Source organism: Rhinolophus ferrumequinum, chromosome 24 (assembly GCF_004115265.2).
Source record: "Rhinolophus ferrumequinum isolate MPI-CBG mRhiFer1 chromosome 24, mRhiFer1_v1.p, whole genome shotgun sequence".
In the NCBI taxonomy this organism is placed as follows: Eukaryota; Metazoa; Chordata; class Mammalia; order Chiroptera; family Rhinolophidae; genus Rhinolophus; species Rhinolophus ferrumequinum.
The window spans coordinates 4,314,395-4,337,601 of record NC_046307.1 but is presented as its reverse complement, the minus strand read 5'-3'; the positions used below and the strand labels follow the sequence as shown (position 1 = coordinate 4,337,601).

At 47.7% G+C, this 23,207-nt stretch overlaps 2 protein-coding genes across 2 annotated transcripts; both read left to right on the top strand.

Moving 5' to 3' along the window:
• The first annotated feature begins 1,258 nt into the window (after positions 1-1,258).
• Positions 1,259-15,549, top strand: LOC117017042 (kinesin-like protein KIF2C). Its single transcript, XM_033096932.1, is given in 20 exon segments — positions 1,259-1,384; positions 2,604-2,698; positions 4,933-5,031; positions 5,196-5,244; positions 7,396-7,518; positions 8,560-8,682; positions 9,231-9,331; positions 9,956-10,051; positions 10,448-10,502; positions 10,589-10,751; positions 11,953-12,043; positions 12,309-12,372; positions 12,451-12,479; positions 12,482-12,541; positions 13,329-13,344; positions 13,347-13,399; positions 13,401-13,471; positions 14,233-14,437; positions 14,518-14,628; positions 15,415-15,549. Coding segments are annotated over 20 exon segments (1,803 nt in total). The 5' UTR covers positions 1,259-1,320.
• A 259-nt stretch (positions 15,550-15,808) lies between these two features.
• LOC117016893 (kinesin-like protein KIF2C) lies at positions 15,809-18,098 on the top strand. Its single transcript, XM_033096694.1, has 3 exons — positions 15,809-15,926; positions 16,017-16,130; positions 17,661-18,098. Exons 1-3 carry the CDS (start codon positions 15,888-15,890, stop codon positions 17,754-17,756), a joined length of 249 nt encoding a protein of 82 aa, XP_032952585.1. The 5' UTR covers positions 15,809-15,887; the 3' UTR covers positions 17,757-18,098.
• Positions 18,099-23,207: the final 5,109 nt, after the last annotated feature.

Below are 23,207 nucleotides of genomic sequence, written 5' to 3'. Positions count from 1 at the left end.
TACACTCCGGTTAAATATCACTTCAAAGATTTCTTTCCTGGCCACTTTATTTCAAGTAGGTTCCTCCATTATTCTCTATCCCAGCTTTCAATTTCCCTTGGAACACTTACCTCAGTTTTACTTGTTCTTTACTTCTTTTTATCCCCTATTCATATTAGAAATGTCAGGTCAAGGAGGGCAAGAACTATCTCCAGCACCTAGCACTATGGCTGTCGTGCGGAGACCCTGCTCGCTGTGCCATGTGTCGTGCAGGGTGTCATGCAGGGTCTCTGCTCCCAGTCCCCACACAAGAACGCAGGACACGGTGAGGCCAAAAAGGAATACCCACGAGCCATAGGTAGGGGAGTCATACCACTATACTCTCGCTGGCGGCTGGGTTGGAGAAACAGGAACCAGGAGCCACACAATTCTCCACCCTCACTGCGCGGCTTGCAGGCTCAGCCACCATCTTCTTGCTAGATCCCCCTTTTCTGCTAGCCTAGCCACGGCAGCTATATTCATGGCTAATGGCTCACTGGTTACAGCTGACGGCCAACTAGCCACAGCTGATGGCCATTTGATCACAGTCGATGGCCATTTACTACCTGAGCCAGCACCTTTCTATGTGAAGCCGAGAGCCTGGACACTGCACTCCCGGCTCTGTCCCAACCATGGCCTACCACGTGACAGACACAACAGATATCTAGTGAATCTGTGTCTTCCAGGCACGTTAAACATAGTCCCTCCCTGGCCCCTAAATAAATAATAAAAATGTTAAATAAATAAAAAAGCGAAAACAAAAACAACACAGTCCCTCCTTTAAACTTCGCAATAACTCCGCGAGGAAGGAAACACGCTCCCCGTTGTGCAAAGCAGGAAACCCAGAGTTTCTAGTTTGTCCGCGGTCACCGCGCTACTGAGAGTCCAGATTGGAACCGGTGTCTGCAGGACCCCAGAGCCCTCACTCAAACACCATCCTGAAGTTTCTCAGTTTGGGGGAACACACCAGCACAGAGGAGTTTTGGTATTGCGCCGGGAACAAGAACACTTTGGTCCCGCGGGCCAGAGAAGTTCCCCGCAGACCCAGCGCGGGGCGTGGCCGCCCGCCGAGTGGGCGGTCCCAAGCGCCGAAGACTGACAGGAGACTACGTGTCCCAAAAGGCTTCGCGGGACAACGCTGACTGGTGGAAGTAGGCCGGCGACAGCGTGATGACGTTTCAGAAACGCTGGAGCGCGGGTATTTAAACTGTGGCGGTTTACTCGGGGTTGAGACCGTGGGGTTAGCAGAGTTGTGGTTTCGTTCTGTTTTGAGTGTTTCACCGGCGACCCTGTGGTCTGCTAATGGCCTCGTCGCTTCAGGCCCGCTTGTTTCCCGGTCTCGCCATCAACATCCAACGCAGTAATGGTGAGGGGCAGGGTCCTGAGGCCAGGGGAACCCGTGGGCTGTGAGACGACTGAAATTCCTGCCCCTCTCCGAACGTCAGAACCCTGACACTTTGGGGGATTCCCCCCACACTCCAGGTCTGGGTCTCTGCACTGGCAGTCGGTCTTCCCTATGCAAGGCCAGGGGTCTCTGTACTTAGTGGCGGTGGGTCCCCTCTCTGTCCTCCGGGAGTAGGCGGGGCTCCTGCACGTCATGGACCTTCCAGGGAAGTTATGGTTGCTAGATTACCTTAACCCCCCAAAAGTTCTCCCGTGAAACTGCCCTGCTCTTGTAGGAACCTCGGCTTCCTGGCCCCTCTACTCTCATAAATATCGTGCACCTGCAGTATTTCAGGCCCCGGTTTGCAGGGTAATGAAACAGACCAGATGTGGGGACAGAGCCAGGAGTGCAATTTCCAGGCTCTCGGCCTCACGTGGAAAGGTGCTGGCTCAGGTAGTAAATGGCCATCAACTGTGATTGGATGGCCATCAGCTGTGGCTAGTTGGCCGTGAGCTGTAACCAGTGAGCCATTGGGCACTAATATAACTGCCGTGCCTACGCTAGCCGCAAATGGGGGCTAGCAAGAAGATGGTGGCTGAGCTAGCAAGAGCAGCTTGCAGAGAGGGGAATGCCGCCAGCGAGAATATAGTGGTATGACTCCCCTACCTATGGCTCGGTGAGTGTTCCTTTTTGGCCTCACCATATCCTGCGTTCTTATGTGGGGAGCGGGACCAGAGACCCTGCGTGACTCCCTGCATAACACCAGATACCTGCTCTTCAGAAGCTTACACTGTCTCTTTTATGGTTAATAGCCACCGCAGCTCTCTCAGGTCTAATACCAGTGTCATTAGGAGAATGGTCAGACATAACCGTGAAGAGTGAAGTAGGGAAACCCCAGGGCGCTATAGGCTCAGTGCTGCACTGAGGGACAGTTCACCAAGGACTAGAGTGACTCCCCTTCCCAAATATACCTTCAACCCACTGTAGACTCGCTTTTGAGTGGGGCTGAATCCTTATCCCCTGCAACTCAGTTTTAAGACTTGTTCCCTGCCTACCTCACTATGGGATATTTATCTCCTAGTGTTAAAAAGAAAGGGGAAAAAAAAGGCAGCTGTCCATTTTTCAGGTCAACTCCACATTGAGAGTCTGTGGGATCCTAAAAGTGAAAAAGATGGCTAATTCTGGACTTTTCATACTACAGGCTTAATTCACAGTGCCAGTGTGAGGACTGTGAACTTGGAGAAATCCTGTGTTTCGGTGGAATGGACTGAAGAAGGTGCCACAAAGGGCAAAGAGGTAGGTTCTGTGAGTATGCCTCCACCACATGTAACACCTTTCTCCCTAAAAGATCTGGGAGAAAATGGAACTTGTGAGAACCTTGTTTTTGATGCTGTGTTCTTCTCCCTAATCTTAAACTCAGTCCTCTTTGGATGCATTGGGATTTTATTTAGTCAGGCCTGTTTTAAATTGAAGTAATCAACAATTTCTGGTGTGTTTATAGAAAGCAAACTGCACAGAATCCTAAAACTTTGCTCACCCATACGAGCTTCTGAGTGTATATGACAACTTGTTTGGGGAACAAAGTTGATAACTTCGTTGAGAAGACAAAAGTATGTTTCTGAAACACCAAATAACAAAGCAACTTGTGATGAATGGCACAGATAAACAGAGCAGCTCAGAGGTAGAACTCACTGGGGAGGAGCCGGCTTGTGGGGGTGGGGCAGGAAGGTTTAGCAGGTGACCCTCATGGGGACTAATGAAGAAGTTGGGTCCAGGCAGCAGGAGACTCAGGGCACTGGGTCTTCATCACCTGCGTCAAGATGTTTCAGATTTCATTCTGCAGGCAGTGGGGAGCCTTGGCAGGATTTTGAGAAGAGGAGCGATGAGAGATATGACTAAGACATTTAGGTTTTAAAGGCTTTGTGATGTGGTGAAGAGGTCACCGGCCGAGGAGTATGTAAAGCTGGATTCCAGTCTGGCTCTGCCACTTCTTTATATTTTCCTCAAGCATATTTCTGTCCCTCTCAGAAATTTAATTTGCTCATCTATAAAATGAGGATGATAATATCCACCTCATTGAGTTCTTGTGAGGATTTATTCAACAAATCCTTTTGTGCTGGTTCCAAAATGCCAGACCATGTGTTTGCTTCTGGGGATACAGAAGTGAGTAAGACCTGGACCCTCTTCGTGGAGCTTAATGAGATAACCCAGTAAAAGGCTTGCTCAGCATGGTGACTTATGATAGGTATGCAGATACTTAGATGGTATACTTGAGAAATGAAAGGATTGAATACATTATCTGCCCTTGAATCAAGAGGTTCCTAAAATTTCTTTCAACCAGCTGTTAGCAGTTCCTTGTGATTTGTTTTTGTTTTGTTGTTTACAAATGCAGTTCTTATTGGGTCTCACTCCAGCTGAGATATTACCTGTGGAATAAGGTCCAAACTTCTTAGTGAGGTATTCAAAGCCTTTTTAAGATCTGATCCCAATCTACCTTTTCTTTGTACCACACATCATATCCTGTGCCAGGGGCAAATGGGGCAGGTCCCCACTCTGACCGTGCCTAGTACCTTGCTGCCTTCACACTTTCTTGTTCCTTCTCTCTGGGATGTTCACTCTGAATCACCAATGAGAGAATCAGTTAATGTCAGAACTATAGCCCTTTGTGCATGCGACTTCTCTGCCCCATTAGAATGTGAGCTCATTGAAGGCAAGAGCGATAGATTCCTTAATTTATCTTTTAATGCCTTCTTCTGCCTTACTTAAGCCCAATAAATGTTTGCATAAGCCAGTTAATAAATATAGGTTGCATAAGTAGAAGGTAAAGCTCCTACCCTGGTGAAAGCTCTCATCCTTGCTTCAGTTCTGTCACATTTCAAAACACAAATAACCAAGTTGATGCTATTTTGGTGTGTTTGAACCTGCTGTGAAGTATGCTGATGCAGTTTGAGTTGTTCTTAAAGGGTTTCTGAGGACTCTGGTGACGTAAACCCAGAATTTTGACCTCATTGCGGGCATGAGCAGGACACTGTGACTGGGGAAGAAGTTTCTGGGCCCATTAGAAAATGTAGGTAGACTTAGGGTTAGGTAGCAGCTCTCAGGAACTTGTCCCTGCCTATAAGATCCTGAAGGGCCCTCCATTTTGACTATCACCAGGACAGTTAGAAGTTGCTTCCTCTTCCGTGTCAGCCAGCAAAAAGTGTTCAGGATGCTGTTCCCAGCAGGACCCCACTGCCCAGCAGAACAGTAGGGAAGGCAAGTGGCCTCGACCTGCTGTGGACTACCTGACTGTTTGCCTGCCTGTCTTCCTCTTCACCTCATTCGCATCTCTGATATCTACTGTCAGCTTCGAAATCAGAAATCAATATCCATCTAGATGGTAAACCATGACTAAGGAGTGTTTGCTGTTAGTACTTAAGTGGAACTTAAAGTTGGTAAAGTCTGAATCTAGGGATAGCCTTGGTTGCAGAGATGCACTTAGATTGAACAAGCTATGTTGTTTCACTGAAATTTTTGCTTGCTCCTTGCAGATTGATTTTGAAGATGTGGCCGCAATAAACCCAGAACTCTTACAGCTTCTTCCCTTACACCCAAAGGACAATCTGCCCCTGCAGAATGTAACGGTTCAGGTTGGTGCCTTCATCTGGCTGCAGCCAGTGCTCCAGAGAATTCACTTGGCTTGTTGGCTCTTTGCTAGGTTGATTTCTGGGACTGCCTAGGACTTCAGCACAGCACATAGGCCCTTGAGAATCGATAAGAGCCATATATTGTGGTGGTTTGTTTTGTTTTTCAGAAACAAAAACGCAGATCAGTCAACTCCAAAATTCCCATTCCAACGAAAGGTAAATGGCTTTCTACTGACTTGTTGTCATGGGGTTGTGCCAGAAACAGTGTTCCCAGGGCTCAGGAAGCTGTGAAGACGCATTGCTCCAATTTAGCAGGTGGCTTCTCTGTGGGTTGAGTTCCACTTTATCTTCCAAGTGTCTTTCTCAGTGAGGAAGAATCCCACCTACAAGAAGGAGGAAATGGGAGTATTGGTACAAAGATTCAGTTATGTAAGATAAATAAGTTCTGGAGATGAATGTACAGCACAAGGCCTATGATTAATAATACTGCATTGTGTACTTAAAATTTTACTGAGTGTAGATATTACTTTAGTGCTCTTACCACAAAAGAAGACAAAAAACATAAAAAGGGAGCGGGCAGAAACTTTTGGGGTGATGGGTAATTTTATGGCATTGATTGTAATGATGGTTTCATGGGTGTATACTTATCTCTAAACCTATCAAATTGTATACATTAAATATCTACAGCTTTTTGTATGTCAATCATACCTCAAAGCAGTTAAAAAAAAAAAAGAATCCAGCCCTCCAACCTACAGTTCTTAGGCCAACCTCTCAGGGACCTGGTGCATTTGGGAAATTTGTGACTGGTCTAGAAGTTTTTGCTATAGAATCCAGAACAGTCATCAGCCATTGGCAGGCTTGTTTTCTTTCCTTGAGAACAATGTGCCTAGGAGGGAAGTGGTGAGTAGGCCATGAGAAAAGCTAAGTCTGGGCTGTTTAGAAGTATAGTCGATGGTGCCATGGAGAACTGGGGGTGGGATGGGATTGGTGGGATTTGAGTGCCTCAAAGTCTGGGAGACTTGGGCTTTCTCTGCAGTGGTCAGCATAAACCTACTTTGACTACAATAGTCTGTGACCATAGGGTGTGGCTGTAGGTACAAACTGCCCAAGAAATCCAGCTTATTGTTCAGAGCCAACTAGACCTGCATGGCCTATCCCAGCCCAGAGGTTATCACTACCCTTACATGGTCCAGCCACCTCAGGGGCCAAGATAACTACCTGGCCGGAGCCTCAGGTTCCTGGGGGCCTAGGGGGAGAGGTGGTGTAGTTGTGAGCTTGGGTTGGACACGAGTGGTGTGGTGCTGACCCTTGTGCTGGCTGTACCGTCGGGGCCTATAGGAGAGATGGGAGTGGCAGCAGCCTCACTCCACATGCATGAACCCAAAAGATAATTGCCACATCTCCTTTAAATGGAAAAAAATGTTAAAGGTGCCGTGCTATTAAACAGTAGAAATGAAACAAAATTACCAATCTTTTGGGAAATAGGAAATTGTAATAGTTCGTGCTCTTAGGAAAGACATGGACTAGATAGACCATCAAATCAGCCTAAATTTAGGAGACTTATAATTTCACTACAAGTTGATGTTTGCCTATATGACACCTAGTTTTCTATTTCCAAATTTGTGACTTCTTTCATTTTATAGGTGAATTGCTTTTCTCTTATGGAGGGAAACTGTATAGATGGATAGAAATTGACAAGCATTCAAATATAACTCAATTGTTTCTCTCAGTTAAGCATTCTTTTAAGATTGCAGAAAATCAATGTAGTTGATCCCATGGGTTTCTGATGATGTGGCCCAGGCCTGGCTTTGTAAAGCATCCTGAAGCAGTGGGAAAAGCCCTGACTTTGGAATCTGACAGTCCTGGGTTCGCATCCTGGCTCTGACACTTACAGTTGAGTGACATTGGCAAGCTGCTTAATTTATCTGAGCCTTAATATCCCCTTCTATGAGATGAGAATACTGATATTTACCTTATAATGTTGTTTTGAGATATGGGAAGGTTGTTTGTAGAATGGTAGGTGCTGCTGCTGCTGCTAAGATTAATTCTTTTTTTCTGGGATTAGATCAGCCTTTCCAGAAATGATTGGCTGTGGATCCCTCCATTTACTCAAGACAGATGCTCTTGTGGGAGATATACTTGTCCTCAGGAGCTCTCAGATTTGCAGAATGTGAACAGATTCATTTTGGGGTCACTAGTACTTAGCCTTTCTAATTTTTCCTTTCCTCGTGGGGAAGGAATGGAAAGTTGATGGGCTCCTTTCCTGGTGGTCAGGACCCATCTCACCTGTATAGACTCTTGGAGAGTTGCCCCTATCAGCCCTCCTGATTGTGCTGCCCTGATTGGCTGCTGCCCCCGGTTCTCCAGGTCTCCAGAGCCGCTCCACTCGCATGTCCACTATCCCCGAGGTTCGCATCACCACTCAGGCGAATGATACGGAGGTGGAGCTGTCTACGCCGGCAAATTCCCACAAACAGTTCTCAGGTCCCAGTGAGTAATGAATCTGTTCTCCCTGTTTGAGGCCTGGAGCAGCATCTCACATGTTGCCCTGAACCTGTTTGGTAATATCCTAATTCCTGTACTCCCCAGGCTTCAGTACTGTCCTCCCGCTGCCCCATTGCTCCCTTATCTGGAAATTAATCTCATTTTACTTTTTTAACTTTATTGAAACAATGTACATTATATACAGAAAAGTAAGCATATCATTAAGTAAACATATCACAAACTGAACACACTCATGTAACCAACACCTAGATCAAACAGAGCATTACCAGCACCCAAAAGGCCCCCTTAGGCTCCCTTCCTATTCCTAAGCCCCCAAGGGTTCCTATAATCCTGACTTCTGAAAGCATCAATTAGCTTTTACTCTTTTTGGACTTTATATATATGGAATTTTAAAAATATCTTTAATTGTCAGCTTTTATTAGGTACATAAGGTAGATGCAAATTTTATAAGATACACAATCATTACATCGTACATATATGAAATTCAGCTCTAATAAAATGAAGGTAAACAAAAGGGTCACGACCAAGGATGGGAGGTAGAGAGTCATCATGGATTGTAGCTTTCTGGGTTGAGTCAGTGTGGTTAGTTGTCGCTCAGGTTCCCGTTATTCCTGGCTTTTCTGTCTTTGCTCCCGTTAACCACCTGGGTTCCAAGGCTTTTGAGAAGTCAGAAAGGCCTGGCTTTTCTCCCAAATGAGTAGAAAGGGCTGGTGAAGAACCCACGCTTGGGTCAAGTCTAAAGAGTTCAGCCCTTTAAAGGCTTCCCCCTTCGTGTGTGGAGCCCACACTGAGCTACTCAGCACCCTTTTAAGGTTTTTTTGTCCCCAGGAGCCTGCCCCTGCAGGGATACTGGTCAAGTTCAAGCTGTGGGCTGAGGTGAAGAGAAAAGCCCAAGCTCTACACTAGAGTTGCCTAAGCCCATGCTGAGCTGGCAGTCAGCAGCCCTCCCCTTGGTCCATGAGGACTCAGCTGAGCACAGCTGCAGTATGCCTGCCTGCTTCTCCCATGACTCTTGTTCCCCCACAGCTGGTCCCCGTAGGCTCTCCTGCCCTGCAGTGGCTGAAACACCATTGACGATAGTCAGCACAGGAGTGGAAGAACAAGTCCATTCCGTCCGAGGCAGCTTTTCTGCAAACCCTGGGAACTCAGGTAGACACGCTGAGCTGTCTGCTGCCCTGTTCCCTGTGTAGGAAACGTAGTTACATCCTGTGTCAAACCCGGCCTGCCTTGGTACCTGTGTTCAAACTGTGTTTGTCACATGGGGGCAGCTTTCCCTATGGCCATGGAATCAATCTTTCACAAGAGGTGACCCTGTCACCAGAAGCTGGCAGGAGTCTTCTAATGTAATTGAGGTGTCACAGCTATAGTCTTGGCTGACACCTGAAGAACAGTTCAGAATGACCATCAAGACCAAGCAGGGATGGTTTCACCTCTTCTGGTTGTTGATAAAATGCCACAGAAGTGTGGAGAGAGCTTGGTTAGACCTGGAGTGCTCACATTAGCTCATCTTTACTTTGTGGGCTTGGCCATCCCAAGAATCACATGTACTGCTGCTTCTCCTTGCATATGGTGATTTAAGAGCAAGGGTCTAGAGAAGGGCTAGTCCTGGGAACAGTCCAGGACTCAGTATAACAGCCAGGGAAGATCAGGCTGGCTGACCTAGACAAGTAAAAGAATGGTTTTTTCCCCCCCTCTAGTTCGGAGGAAATCATGTATTGTGAAGGAAATGGAAAAAATGAAGAGCAAGAGAGAAGAGAGGCGGGCCCAGAACTCTGAAATGAGACTAAAGCGAGCTCAGGTACCTTTCTTGGGCAAGGGTTTTTGCACAGGTACCTTTAGCTTCACCGTTAACGGCAACACGGATATGGTTGGATCCCAGCGTACTGAGACTCCAATTCTGATATCCAAGAAGCTTAAGTGGTATCTCATCAGGATTCCGAGAACAAATAAGTCAGATGTTTTTCTGAAGGCCCTCAGAGGAGGACTGCCTCGTGCTGATGTCCAGTGGGCACGCTTGTCCCATAGCGCATTGGCTAGCAGGGCTGCTGGGCCCTTGCCTGCTGCCCCCGACCTAGTTGTGTGTATGTGGTGGACGTGCTGCAATGAGTTCCAGTTTGGAGCATTTCCCCTTAGTTGGATTAATTGCCTCGGGGAATCCCAGCCTTCTGATCTCCTAAGATGTGGGACAGTGGCCCTCGCCCTTGTTCCTAAGGTGGTTTGGAGCATGCCTAGGGCCCCCACCAATCTCTATTCCCAGGGCTTTGTTCCTGAGTTCTCAGCCTAGAGCCAGGGTGAGATTGTGTGGGGCTTTGTCAACTCGGACGGGCCGTGTGCACATAAAGAGATGTTGCTTCTGCTTAGCACTGAGGCCTGAGAGCATTTACCTCTAAGCAGTCATTTCCGGTTTGCTCGTCCCAAACAGGAGTATGACAACAGCGTTCCAAACTGGGAATTTGCCCAGATGATAAAAGAATTTCGGGCTACTTTGCATTGTCATCCACTTACTCTGACTGATCCTGTAAGTCAAGCCAAAGGGCTTCTCCCTCTCCTTCCTGAGTAGGTGTACGATTAAGAGACAGAACGCTTCTCTTGAAGGGTGTAAGAGCATTCAGGAATTGTCACTCACCCTTGAGGGTCTTATAAGTATCCTGTGGTGGGCTGGAGCTAGTGAGGCCTGGGTGGGAGAGTCTGATTTTTATCAACTCCCTTCCACCCCCCATCTTCCCGTTTCCATAGGGTGGCCAGATTCTTACTCATAATCATGAAAGTGGGCAGAAATCTCCTGTATGCAGTGAGTAAACTGGGAAGAAAATTCAGAACTACAGATTAGGAGGGGCCGGGGTTCTGCTTAAACTTTCCTTTAATTCTGTCCTAACCTTTTGTTGGTTGGTTGTCTTCTCTCATCCCCTTGAAGATTGAAGAGCACAGGATATGTGTTTGTGTTAGGAAACGCCCACTGAATAAACAAGGTAAACTCCATTCAGTCAGAAAGAGGCTTTGGACTGAGGGTTCCCGTGTCTAGGGAGCATCCCCTGAAAATACTTTCCTTCTGCAGAATTGACCAAGAAAGAAATTGACGTCATTTCCATTCCTAGCAAGTGTCTCCTCCTCGTACACCAGCCCAAGTTAAAAGTGGACTTAACAAAGTATCTGGAGAACCAGGCATTCTGCTTTGACTTTGCATTTGATGAAACGGCTTCAAATGAAGTTGTCTACAGGTTAGTCTCTTGCCTTTTTTTTCCCCTCCTTTCTCCCCCCACCCTGCTCCCCTTTTGTCTTTTTGATGCAAGACATTGTGGTAACACTGCTCACAGACATGCTGAACTCTGAAGCCTTTCCTGGCCTCCTCTCCTGTTTTCTTTGGATCAGCTATCACATAGAGCTGGCTCCTGGTTCCAGGAGGGTCCCGTTTCAGCTGCCATGTGCCATTTTGTAGCTTCAGTGGCCCATCCTTTAATGGATCAGAAGTGAGGTACCGTGTTTCCCTGAAAATAAGACCAGGTCTTACATTAATTTTTGCTCCAAAAGACGCATTAGGGCTTATGTTCAGGGGATGTCATCCTGAAAAATCATGCTAGGGCTTATTTTCCGGTTAGGTCTTATTTTCGGGGAAATACGGCATAAACCATTGCACTGGGCTGGGCTGCACAGGCTCTAGGGTTTCTTCCAAGGTCTTAAGAAGCCACCCCATTACCCACTGGGCTGGGCTTAACAGACTCAGCAAATTCTAGTACTGCTCTGTCCAATATAGTACCCACTAGCTTCATGTGGCAGTTTAAATGGAAGTTAAAATATAATTAAAAATTCAGTTCTTCAGTCACACCAGCCATATTCCAAGTGCTCAGTAGCCACATGTGGCTAAGAAGTGGCTACTCGTGGACAGCACAGATATAGAATATTTCCATCATCACAGAAAGTTCTATTGGACAACACTACTCTACACCAGAAGTCGACAAACTTGTGGGCCAAATTTGGCTCAATTCCTTTTTATATGGCTTTCAGAAGAAGAATTGTTTTATATTTAGAAAAGTGTGACAAATCCATGTGGACCACAAAGCCTAAAATACTTTAGGCTCCTGCTGTAGAGGGTTTCCTCTGATCTTTGTAGTGTATCTTATGCTAGAAGTTGGCTGCTAAGCTCAGGCTTTCCTTTTGTGTCTCCGGAGTGAGAGGTGGCTCAGAGTGTGGGCCATCAGTGTGCTCTTGGCAGGCCAGTCCAGCCCTCCCCAGTAGGGTAGGGAAAATTCCCGATTTGTAAGGGGCTGGGGTCAGCTGGGACCACTTTGCAGCAGAGGCGTGCTGGTGTTTGGAAGGAGGCATTAAGGCCCCAGGAGTTCTGCAGCGGATGGGAGCAGCAGGACCGTGTGCCAGGGCGCACATTTTGGGGAGGGAGAAACACTTTCCTGTCCTTTCTCCTAGGTACACAGCAAGGCCACTGGTACACGCAATTTTCCAAGGCAGAAAAGCAACCTGTTTTGCATATGGCCAGACGGGAAGTGGCAAGACACATGTGAGTATTCGGGCATGGCAGGGAGCGAGCCTGCCCATAGTGCAGCACTAGGTCCCTGAAAATGAAGACAGTGAGTTTCTTGCAGAAAGTCCCCTCGGTGCAGATGCCCCATCACCAGATACGCTTGCTGTGTCATGTGCAGGGACGGGCCTTCCCAGGTCCAGCCTCCTGGCTTTGGTGTGGCCCACTGTGGTGATGGAGCCAGCAGTGCCCTAGCCTCAGCCAAGGGCCCTTTACCAAGGTCTTCTGCCCCTTCCCTTTGCAGACTATGGGCGGAGACCTCTCTGGGAAAGCCCAGAATGCATCCAAAGGGATCTACGCGATGGCCTGTGAGTATTGTGTTCTGCCACAGTGGGGTTGGGCACAGAAAGGCAGGTTGCTTTCTTAATCCAGGCTCTCGCCCACAGCCCAGGATGTCTTCCTCCTGAAGAACAGCCCCGCTACCGGAAACTGGGTCTGGAAGTCTATGTGACATTCTTCGAGATTTACAATGGGAAGGTAGCTGGCAGGGAGTCCATTCATGCTGTCGGGGCTCCTGAACTTTCTAAAACCTTGAGGTTGGCTAGACATTGTAGAAGCCAAACAACCTGTGGGCTGTGAAGCCTTTGGGCCACTCTGCCCTGACACGTGGGTAGGTACGGGTCATCTGATGGTGGGATGGAACCCCAGCTCAACCAGTATGGCAGGAATCCTCAGGGCTTCCCTCGCAGAGGTGAGGTTCTCCTTGTGTGTGCCCTGTGCTTCCTCGACCCACCTCCTTCATACTTTCTCTTCTCCTGATTACACACATTCATTCTCATGTTCATATCCATCCTCCCTTCCTTCCCCTGTGTGTGTATAGATATATATATGTGATGTATAATACACAGACACACACACACATGTTTCTATACTCTGTTGTTTGCAGAATTGCCTTCCTCAGCGCAGGATCTAAATAAGAATAGCTAACGTTGATTAGTAATATGACATTATGTGCTATGCTCTATTCTAAGCCCTTGTTTCAATTCATTTATTCATCACAACAACTGACAAGGAAGTATTACTGTCACTGTTCTGCAGATGAGAACTAAGCCTAGACTGGTTAGTACTTACCCAGGCTCACACAGCTAGTAAAGCAACAAGAGTCGCATCAAGCTGAGGCAGCCCAGTTCAGAACCCACATGTAACTGCCGTGCTGGCCTGCCCAGCCCCGCCGTTCCTGCTGCCAGCCCAGGGTCAGGCCCTGAAGGAGGGAGGAGTCAGGTGGGTGCCCGGCACTGATGGCTTGTTTCCCTTCCTGGCACAGCTGTTCGACCTGCTCAACAGAGGGCCAAGCTGCGCGTGCTGGAGGATGGCAGGCAGCAGGTGCAGGTGGTGGGGGCTGCAGGAGCGCCTGGTGAGCTGTGCAGACGATGTCATCAAGATGATCGACGTAGGCAGTGCCAGCAGGTCAGAGTTCTGGCAGGGGAGGGGCCACCTTCTCATGCCAGGTCAGGGGACAGAGACTGGCTGCGAGTCCATTGTGTGTGCTCAGCGTGGTCAGGGCTGTGAAGGCCTCTGCGTTAAGGGTCTCAATGGGGCGGATGACCCAGGCCCATCAGGAGCAAGTCAAAGTGCCTTAAGTCTAAGCACGGCAGGCTTTATTCCCAGACTCTTAGCCCAAAGGCAGGCTTCCGACTTCTCTGGGTTTCTGTTTGCTGTTCCCCCTCTCTGTGGTGGGACCCAGGAGCTCTGCGCCTGTTTCTAGGCTCGAGGTGGTAGGGAGGGGCCCTTCCTGCAGGGCCCTCCCTAGGCGTGCTGCCCTGGAGTGCTGGGCAGCTCCTGGAGGCCCAGGGAGCAAGCTCTGTGGTACCGTCAAGTTCTGTCAAGTTCATGACAATCCCTCGTTCCTGGGTCCCCTGCAACTGAGGCAACTCTCCTTTCCCATGTCTTGATGGCCCCCAGGTCTGGCCAAGCCTCTAGCACAGAATCCAGTACTTTGACTGGCAGGAAAACTTACTAGGTCCAGAGCTGGAGGGAGAGCTGCTGCCGAGGGAGGGCAGAACAGAAGTCTGGGACAAAAAGACGCAGGACTTTTCTTAGAGTCCTGACATGTGTCCCTCTCTTCCCACAGAACTCATTGCTGTGAACTGGGGTGGCTTAGACTGGGGTGCCATGGTGGCTGGTGACTTCAGAAACTCATAGCCTTCCTTTGCCCTCCTTTGCCACAGGACCTCTGGGCAGACATTTGCCAACTTCACCTCTTCCCGCTCCCATGCCTGCTTCCAGATTCTTCTTCGAACCAAAGGGAGAGTGCATGGCAAGTTCTCTTTGGTGGATCTGGCAGGGAATGAGCGAGGTTCCGACACTTCCAGTGCTGACCGGCAGACCCGCATGGAGGGTGCAGAAATCAACAAAAGTCTCCTGGCTCTGAAGGTATCGGGCAATCGATGGAGGGAGGAAGTGGGCAGCGTGGGAGGAAGGCAGGGGCCTCAGTTGCACCTGCTGCCCCACAGGAGTGCATCAGGGCCCTAGGAGAGAACAAGGCTCACACCCCGTTCCGCGAGAGCAAGCTGACACAGGTGCTACGGGACTCCTTTATCGGGGAGAACTCAAGGACCTGCATGGTGAGTGTGGGGTGCTTAGTCCTATCCTGGGTAGGAGGCCTGATGCCTTGGTTGTCTGGGTTTCTAGGCTCTAACTTGACTGGGCTTCACCCCCTGCCTTTCAGCACCAGGCTCCTCTTTGCCTACCCAAGAGGGGAGGAAAGGATGTAATCCCTTTACTGTATGTCCATGCAGCTCTGGGTTTGGGGGAGGTCGTTCCTTCCTTAACTGGTGGAAAGGGGCTCCAGAATTCAGAAGGCCCTTTGGGGAAGCAGAAAGGGAAGTCCTAGCTTCTGTAGCTTTCCTCGGGTTCCTTGGCTCCCACCCTAGGAGACAGGAAAGGGCTGTCGTCTTGAGTGGCTTCTGCTCCCGTCTTTATTTTATCCACAAGCCCTTCTAGCTAGGGTCTGCCTCCCTTCCCTCCAGGGAATATCCTCTCCCCTGCCTCCTGGGGAAGATGTGGAGTTCTGAGGAAGCTCTACACCCTTCTCCCTGAGGCAACCCTGAGCCTGGGCGAGCTGAGGGTCCAGCAGTAGCCACAGAGCCTTAAGGTGTGACCTTGGAGGAGAATGGGTCAGTGAAGAGATAAAGAAGCAGCGGGTAATCAGATGCGCCTTTCAACGCAGGGGACCGATTTTTAAGGCATCTTAATTTGCAGTGCCCATGGAGCAAGTTGCCTGGCACAGAGTGGGTGCTTAATGAGCTCTCCCTCCAATACCATGTGGGTGTCAATGGCTTGGAGAGACTCCTCCTGGCAGCCTGTCCCCGCGATCCTCCACCTTTAACCACCCATTCCCTCTTTTGCAGATTGCCACTATCTCACCGGGCATAGGCTCGTATGAATATACCTTAAACACACTGAGATATGCAGACAGGTACCAGTCCCAATGGCCAGGTGGGGTGCGGAGGAGGGTGTGGGAGCGGGGAAAGGAAGGGCAGTGATGAGAGGGGCGGAGGCTCTGGGCCTCAGCCCGCTGTCTACTCTTCTGCGCTTCCGGGAATCTGAGGCTTGGCGCTTCAGACATGATGCTAGAAGGTCTGTCCTAATCCCCTTGAGGTTGTGGTGGAGAGTCAGTGTACACGAGAGTCTTCGAGGCCAAAGGCAAAGCTGCTACCCCATCCCCTTGAAGCCTCAAACCTGCAGTCTGAGGGGTGGAGTACTCTTGTGAGTGCCATGGAGGTTGCTATGGGGTCTGAGACCTTGTTTCCTCAGGGTCAAGGAGCTGAGCCCCCACAGCGGGTCCAGTGGGGAGCAGCCAACTCAGATCAAAACAGAAGAGATGGAAGCCAGCTCTGGTGGAGCGCTGAACGCAGGCGATGTAAGGGGCAGGGTGGGCTCAGGCAGGTCAGAAACGGCCTGCTGAGGGAACGGGGCCATATCATTGTGTCTCTCCTTTTGGCCCCCTTAGTTCTCCAAGGACGAGGAGGAACTGTCTTCTCAGATGTCCAGCTTTAATGAAGCCATGACTCAGATCAGAGAGCTGGAAGAGAGGCCCATGGAAGAGCTCAAGGAGATTATACAGGTGGGGAGCTGGCACGGCCCAGGGGGGACAGGATACGCACTTAGCACAGGCCCTCAGCTGTGCTCAGCACCGTTCCTTGAACATGACCTGGACTTTGCTCCCATAGGTCTTCGGGTTGGCGTGATAAGAGGCAGCCTTATACACTAGCTTTCCTTAATTCTCTACCCATTCATCCAGCCGTTCCTTTCGGGTGGCTAATTGCTATACCTCCTTCTTCAGCCTGGCACACACAGGCTTTCCTCCATCCTCCCAGCCTGAGCTGGTCTCTCTTCCATGCTCCCGATTGAGGGTTTTGGAGGGTCATTTATATGCAGGAACCTTGCCTCGTTATTCAGTGAATGTTTGTTGAGTACTTTCTATGTGCCAGCTCCTATGCCGAGACCAAGGACCAAACACATGAAATACGAATAGTAGGCCCTAAAGTAAAACTTAATCCTAATTTTCTATTTATAAGCCAATTTCCTTTGAAACTCATTTAGCCTCACTGGGCCTCAGTTTCTTCATCCCTAAAATGAGAGAGACAGGATGCTTTTGTCTGAGGATTAAGTGACACGCTATTCAAACCCTCAGCAGCACCCAGCCTGTGGGCAGCGTTTAGTAAATGGTAGATGCTAGCACTGCCACGATCCCTTCTGAGGAAGAACAGGTGGGGGGCGGGGGGAGGCCCGAAAGTTTGTCCTGACAATAAGGTCCTCAGTGCAAAGCAGAAAGGAAGAGCACAGGGCGCTTAGAACTGAGGAGGGAATGCTCCTGCCCTGGAATGCTCAGGGGTACAGGTGTTTAAAAGGACATGGCACTTTCAGGAAGAATGAAAAGTTCAGTCGGAGCAAAAGGTGGGGGCAGACGATGGAGGGAGCTTAGGGCTGTGGCTAGGTCAGTGAGGACCTGATGCTGAAGGGCCTTCGGGTTCATCCCAGAGGCCGGGACTTCGTTATGAGGGCAGTGGATGCCTTTGAGGAGAGTTCAGCGGAGCGGGGCCAGGGTCACATCAGAGCTTTGGGGACATCGCTGTGGCCACAGTGTGGGCCTGGTTTGGGCACAAGGGCAGTGTGTGAGTAGAGGCAGTTAGGAGTTCAGAGCAGTTAGAAGATGGTTGGAAAGAGTTCAAGAGAGATGTTGGTGCTCAGACTGATGTGGCGGTGGCCGTGGGATCGGAGAGAGGGCATGAGGTTCAAGAACCACTTGAAGGGCAGAGTTGGTAGGATTTGGGGACAAATAAGAAGGAAGAAGAAAGGTGTTGTCAGATTTGGGGCATCAGGACAGATGACATTCGTTTGGTATAAAGGACAGGGGCAGGTTTGGGGTAAGGCAGAGGATGAATTCAATTCAGGATGAGGGAGCTTTGTGAACCAGGGAGAGGCGGCCCTGGCCCCGCATGCCAAGCAGGTCTCTGCTCTGCAAGGTGGGTACAGCTGCACAGGGTGCACCTTGAAGACGGGGCCTGTGCAGGTGGTGGCAGCTGCCCTGAGGGTTGGTGTCTCCAAGACCCCACTAACCCCGAGTGCACCACCTCCCACCCCTTCCTTCCAGGTGTCATCAAGGCCTTGCGCCTGGCCATGCAGCTGGAAGAGCAGGCCAGCAAACAAATCAGCAGCAAGAAACGGCCCTAGTGATGACTGCAAATAAAGATGTTTGGTTTCACCCCCAGCCTTTTCACCACCTCATCCCTCCCCATTGAGCTTTGGGCACCTGGTGGGTCTAGTTAGGGCCTGAGCTGGGACAGGGTCTCAGCGGGGAAAGGCCAGGTATGGGTGCATTGGGGCCAGGGCAGCTGGGCAAGGGGGTCAGAGTGACATGGGACACTCCTTTCCCTCAATTGTAGCCTTGAGGGGAGCAAGCAAGGATGGGAGGAGGGAGCTCTTGGTTACACTGTGTGTTGTTGCCCTTCTCTCCGAGTGGGGAAGGCTCGCTGGCAGTTTTCCCTTGGTTGGCATTCTGCCCGTGTGGACTGGTTGCTGGTGGAGAGGTCACTGGGGTTGTCCTGCTCTGGGGAGAGGGAGGAGCCTGTAGTCTACTCCGTGCTGGCTCGGGCCTGCCTTCCCTACCCTTGGTCTGGGCACTGATTTGTACTTTAAAAAATGTTTCTGGAACCTCTTCCTTCATTGGTATTTTTTGAGGCCCAAGAGGATCCCTGCTGTTTTCTGTTTTATGTATTTATATACTGTCTGACAATAAAAAAAGAAGAAGCAAATCAGCATTTTAGTGGTGTGTGGGAAGGTCCTGGGATGTGTCTGAGCCTTCTGGGACTGAAGACACAACTGCAGCTCTGTGGTGCTCATTCTGTATTCCTCCCAGGAGACCAAATCCACACCTGCAGTTAAGTGGCGTGCTGAAGACTCCAGCCTCTGTCTTGTTCAGTGATGCTCACTAGGTCCCAGGCCCTCTCCTGGGGACAAGAGGTGTAAGCAGAAAGAAGATGGCGCTCTGTCAGTTAGTCTGCTTGAGGCACCTTAAAAGCTTCTGTGGGAACACTGACACGAAAACCCTTGGCTTGCTAGGAAGAGAAGGATCTGCTGGGCAGCTCCAGTTCAGTCTTGAGAAATGAATAGAAGTTTGCCAGGTAGACTGAGGGACCGAGCATAGCACATGGGCAGTTTGGGAACTGGAAGACTCCAGCCAGATTCAGTGTCATGGAGCATGCATGATCTAAATGGTAATGTACCACTAAAAGGTTTTTGGCCTAGGAGCCACATAATGAACTGTGTGTTCAGTTGGTTAGAGTGCAGGGCTCTTAACAACAAGATTGCCAGTTCAGTCCCCACAGGGGCCACTGTGAGCTGCGCCCTCCAAACTAGGGACCGGGTCTCAGCGGGGAAAGGCCACTATGTGACTTGGAGCTGATGGGTCCTGGAAAAATACTAAAAGTTAAAAGTGTGTGTGTGTGTGTGTATGTGTTTTAGAAAGGCCTGAGTCAGGGAGATGGGTGGGGTTGAACAGACCATGTTCTGGCCCTCTAAGCCTTGGTTACTTCATTTGTAAAGTAGAACATTCTCGACTTCATGGTGAGAGAACACATGAATTTGACATACTATTAAATAACTAAATACAGGACCTAGATTCAGAAATTTAGCTGAATCAGATGTTTGACAGAAACAACACTGGCTCTGCGGCCTTAAAATCTTCCATATACCTAACTTTTCCCCTCATCTGTAAAATGAGGCCATCAATACCCACGTCACAGAACTGAAAAGATGAAATGAAAGAATGCCACCACCCCAGGCCTGAGCACCTCACCTAGAACACCAGGAGTCCCTAACGGGTCTCCTGCTTGAATTCTTGACTCCCAGTGAACCATTCTCCCAAAGCAGCCAGAGGAATGTTTGTAAGTCATTCCCTGCTTGGAGCCCTCTAATAACGTCCCTTTGCACAAAAGGTAAATTCTGAATGTCCTGCTGTGGCCTATGAGGCCCTGCCTGCTCAGCTCCTCTCTGCCGGTCGAGTGGGAATGTAATTTGGACTGAATATTTTTGAGGCTAAAAACCCAGCTGCAGAAGCCACACTAGGATGGGATCCCTGACTGTCGAACCTTAACTGAGTTGTTTAACCTCTTTGTACTATCTGTATCTGTGAAACGGGAGTAATACTGGTATAGATTTGTTATGAAAATTGAGTAAATCTACACAGCGGTAAGTACAGTGTCACATTTAGTAAGTGCTATATAAGCACATAAGGACAAAGATTTTTGCTGTATTTAATAACTACCACAATGTCTAGAACATAGGGTAAGCATACAATATATGTATTTTTAATGAATGAATAAACTGCATCCTACCACTCACTGTTCTCCAAACATACTGGCCTTTACTTCTTGACTATTTCAGGGCTTTTTTTTTTTATTTAAAAAAAAAAGATATAATTCACATACTGTAAAATTCATACTTTTAAAGTATACGATTTAGTGGGTTTTAGTACACTTGTTTATTGGGCAACCATCGCCACTAATTTCAGAGCATTTTGATCCCCCAAAAAGAAACCCTATACCCACTAGCAGTCACTCCCATTCTCCTTTCCCCCCAGTTCTATGAAACCACTAATCTACATTTCTTTCTCTATAGATTCGCCTATTCTGGATGTTTCATATAAATGCAATCATACAGAATGAATGTGGTCTTTCATATCTGGCTTCTTTCACTTAGGATGTGTTTTAAAGGATCATGTTATAGCATGTATCAGTACTTCATTCCTTTTTATGGCCAAGTAATATTCCGTTGTATGGATAGACCACATTTTATCTGTCAATTGATGAACGGTGGGGTAGTTCCCACTTTGGGGCATTATGAATGAACCATTCAGTCCATGAACGTTCACGTGCAAGTTTTTGAGCAGGTTTTCAGTTCTCTTGGGTATATCCAAGTTCTTAGCCCATTTTTAAGTTGAATGTCTTTATTGTTGACTTTTAAGAGCTCTGCATTCTGAGTACTGGACCCTTATCAAATATATGATTTGCAAATATTTTCCCTCATTCTGTGGGTTGTCTTTCACTTTCTTGATAGTGTCCTTTGAAACACAAACGCTTTTAATTTTGACGAAGTTCAGCTTACCTTTTTTCTATTGCTTGTGCCTGTAGTGTCAGATCTAAGAATCCATTGCCAAATCCAAAGTTGGGAAAATTTACTCTTACAGTTTCTTCTAAGAGTTTTATATTTAGGTCCTTGATCCATTTGTAGTTAATTTTTGTAGGTGATGTGAATTAGGGGTCTGAATTCATTTTTTTCATGTGGATATCCAGTTTTTCCAGGACCATTTGTTGAAAGGGCTATTCTTTCCCCCATTAAATTGTCTTAGCACTCTTGTTGCAAATCAATTGACCATAGATGTATGGGCTAATTTCTGTACTTTAAATGCTATTCCATTAATCTATATGTCTATCTTTATGCCAATACTACACTGTTTGGTTACTATAATTTGTAATAAGTTTTGAAATCAGAAAGTGTGACTCCTCCAATTTTGTTCTTTTTCAATACTGTTGCGGCTATTCAGGACCCCATGCAATACCATATGAAGGTAAAGATTAGCTTTTCCATTTCTGCTGATGGGATTTTGATAGCAATTGTATTTAATCTGTAGATCGCATTGGTAGTATTGCTATCTTAACAATATTAAGTCTTCTAATGCCTGAACACAAAATGTCTTTCCATGTTTTAGTTTGTCTTTAATTTCTTTCAACAATAGTTATAATTTTCAGTGTACAAGTCTTTCACCTCCTTGTTAAATTTATTTCTTAGGTATTTTATTCTTTTGGATGCTATTGTAAAAAAGAATTATTTTTCTTAGGTTCCTTTTCAGATTGTTCATTGCTGGTGTGTAGAAACACAACTGATTTCTGTGTGTTTAAAAATTAACCTAATTTAAGGTAACCTTGTACCTTAAAACTTTGGTAAATTTGTTTATTAACTGTAATAGTGTTTGTTTGGTTTGGTGTTTTTTTTTGTAGATAATTTGAAATTTTCTATATATAAGATCATGTCTTCTATGAGCAGAGATAGTTTGACTTCTTCCTTTCCAGTCCTTTTATTTCTAGCCTAATTGCCCTGGGTAGGGTACCCAGTACAGTTTTGAATGGAAGTGGTGAGAGTGGGCATCCTGCTCTTGTTTCGGATCATTAAGGATGATGTTAGCTGTGGGGATTTTGTAGATGGCCTTTATCAGGCGGAGGAAGTTCACTTCTGTTTCTAGTTCGTTGAGTGTTTTTATCATGAAAGGTATTAGATTTTGTCACATGCTTTTTCTATGTTTTGATCACGTGTTTTCCCCCCTTATTCCATCAATAAGGTATATCCTGTTAATTGATTTTCAGGTGTTAAACCAACCTTGCAAACGTGGATAAATCCCACTTGCTCATGGTGTGTATAACATTTAATTCCTACTTGTGCAGAGCTTCAAATTGAGCCGTATCTCACTGATATTAGAGCCTTTTCAGGTCTTTCCTGGCTGGCCATTTCTCAACCCTGCATATGCATGTGGTCCTCTAGATTCCCAGGAATATGTGGGAGTTTTTCAAATCTTCCTATTGCCCTGTTTTTCCTTTTAAGTGGTGTGTTTTGTTGTTTTTCAGCCTATATAGCCCCAACTAGTAATGCTGCCTCAGGCATCTGTGTTGCCCCTGACTTTTTTTTTAAACAAACACCCTAGGGATAGGGCTGGTCACAGAGTGAGCTCCGAGTGAGGTCAAATAAAGACCAGCTCTAAGAATGGAGCTTTTCAGCCAGACAGCTAAAATGGTGGCAGTTCTTTGGGGATGGGGCTTTTAGGGGAACTCCAGGCCCATTCTGCCGCCCTCCAATAGTTGTTTTCAAAGCCACTGTGGAGCTGGGAAAAGGGCCAATTTAAAAGCAACAAAGATCACTGCTCCCAGATTCAGCTGTTTTTCTTGAATAAATGTTCCTTGGATTGTTGCAAGCCTTTGGTTAATTTCAGAGTTCTGGAAAAGTTGATTTTGACAATTTTGGCCAGTGTTCTCTTTACTTTTATGGAGGAGCGGTTTTTTTGAAGGTCCTTACTCCACCATTCCAGAAGTGCTTATCCTTCTCAGGACTTTTTACACTTGATGTTCCTTCTGCCTGGAACCATCAGCTGTTCAGAAGCCTCTTTGTTTTCTCTCAGATCTCAGTTTACCCCAGGTCTCTGCCACCCGAGAAGCCATCTCAGAGTGTCCTATCTCAAGATCACACCCCGCCCCATGATAGCACATTACTTCTTCACAGCATCGATTACAATCTAATCTTTTTCTTGTCCAGTAGAGTTTATACTTCAAGTAAGTCTTTGTAAAGATTCCCCAGGGCCTAATACCAATTATTGTTCTTAATTTCTAGTGGCACTAGTCTGCACAACTACGTGACCTTATCCAGCAGCATTCTGTAACCCAGGTGTCAGGAGCGAGAGGTTGGATTGACCCCAGGTTTGAAGACTTCCAGGATAAGGAACTGGTGCAAAGTGAAGGTTGAGGGAGGTAAAGATGCTCATGTGGAGGCACCCAAGATACAATGGGAGTAGTATGAGAGCGTGACAGTGAGTCAGGATTTAAAATCTAGGCACAAGATAGTCGGTGGGAACCAGAATTGATAGATAACTGCAGTA

Coding starts and splice junctions, on each gene's coding strand:
- LOC117016893 (XM_033096694.1), top strand. CDS start 15,888: ATGGAAGCCAGCTCTGGTGGAGCGCTGAACGCAGGCGAT. Junction 15,927..16,016: donor GAGCGCTGAACGCAGGCGAT/GTAAGGGGCAGG, acceptor TGGCCCCCTTAG/TTCTCCAAGGACGAGGAGGA. Junction 16,131..17,660: donor AGCTCAAGGAGATTATACAG/GTGGGGAGCTGG, acceptor CCTTCCTTCCAG/GTGTCATCAAGGCCTTGCGC.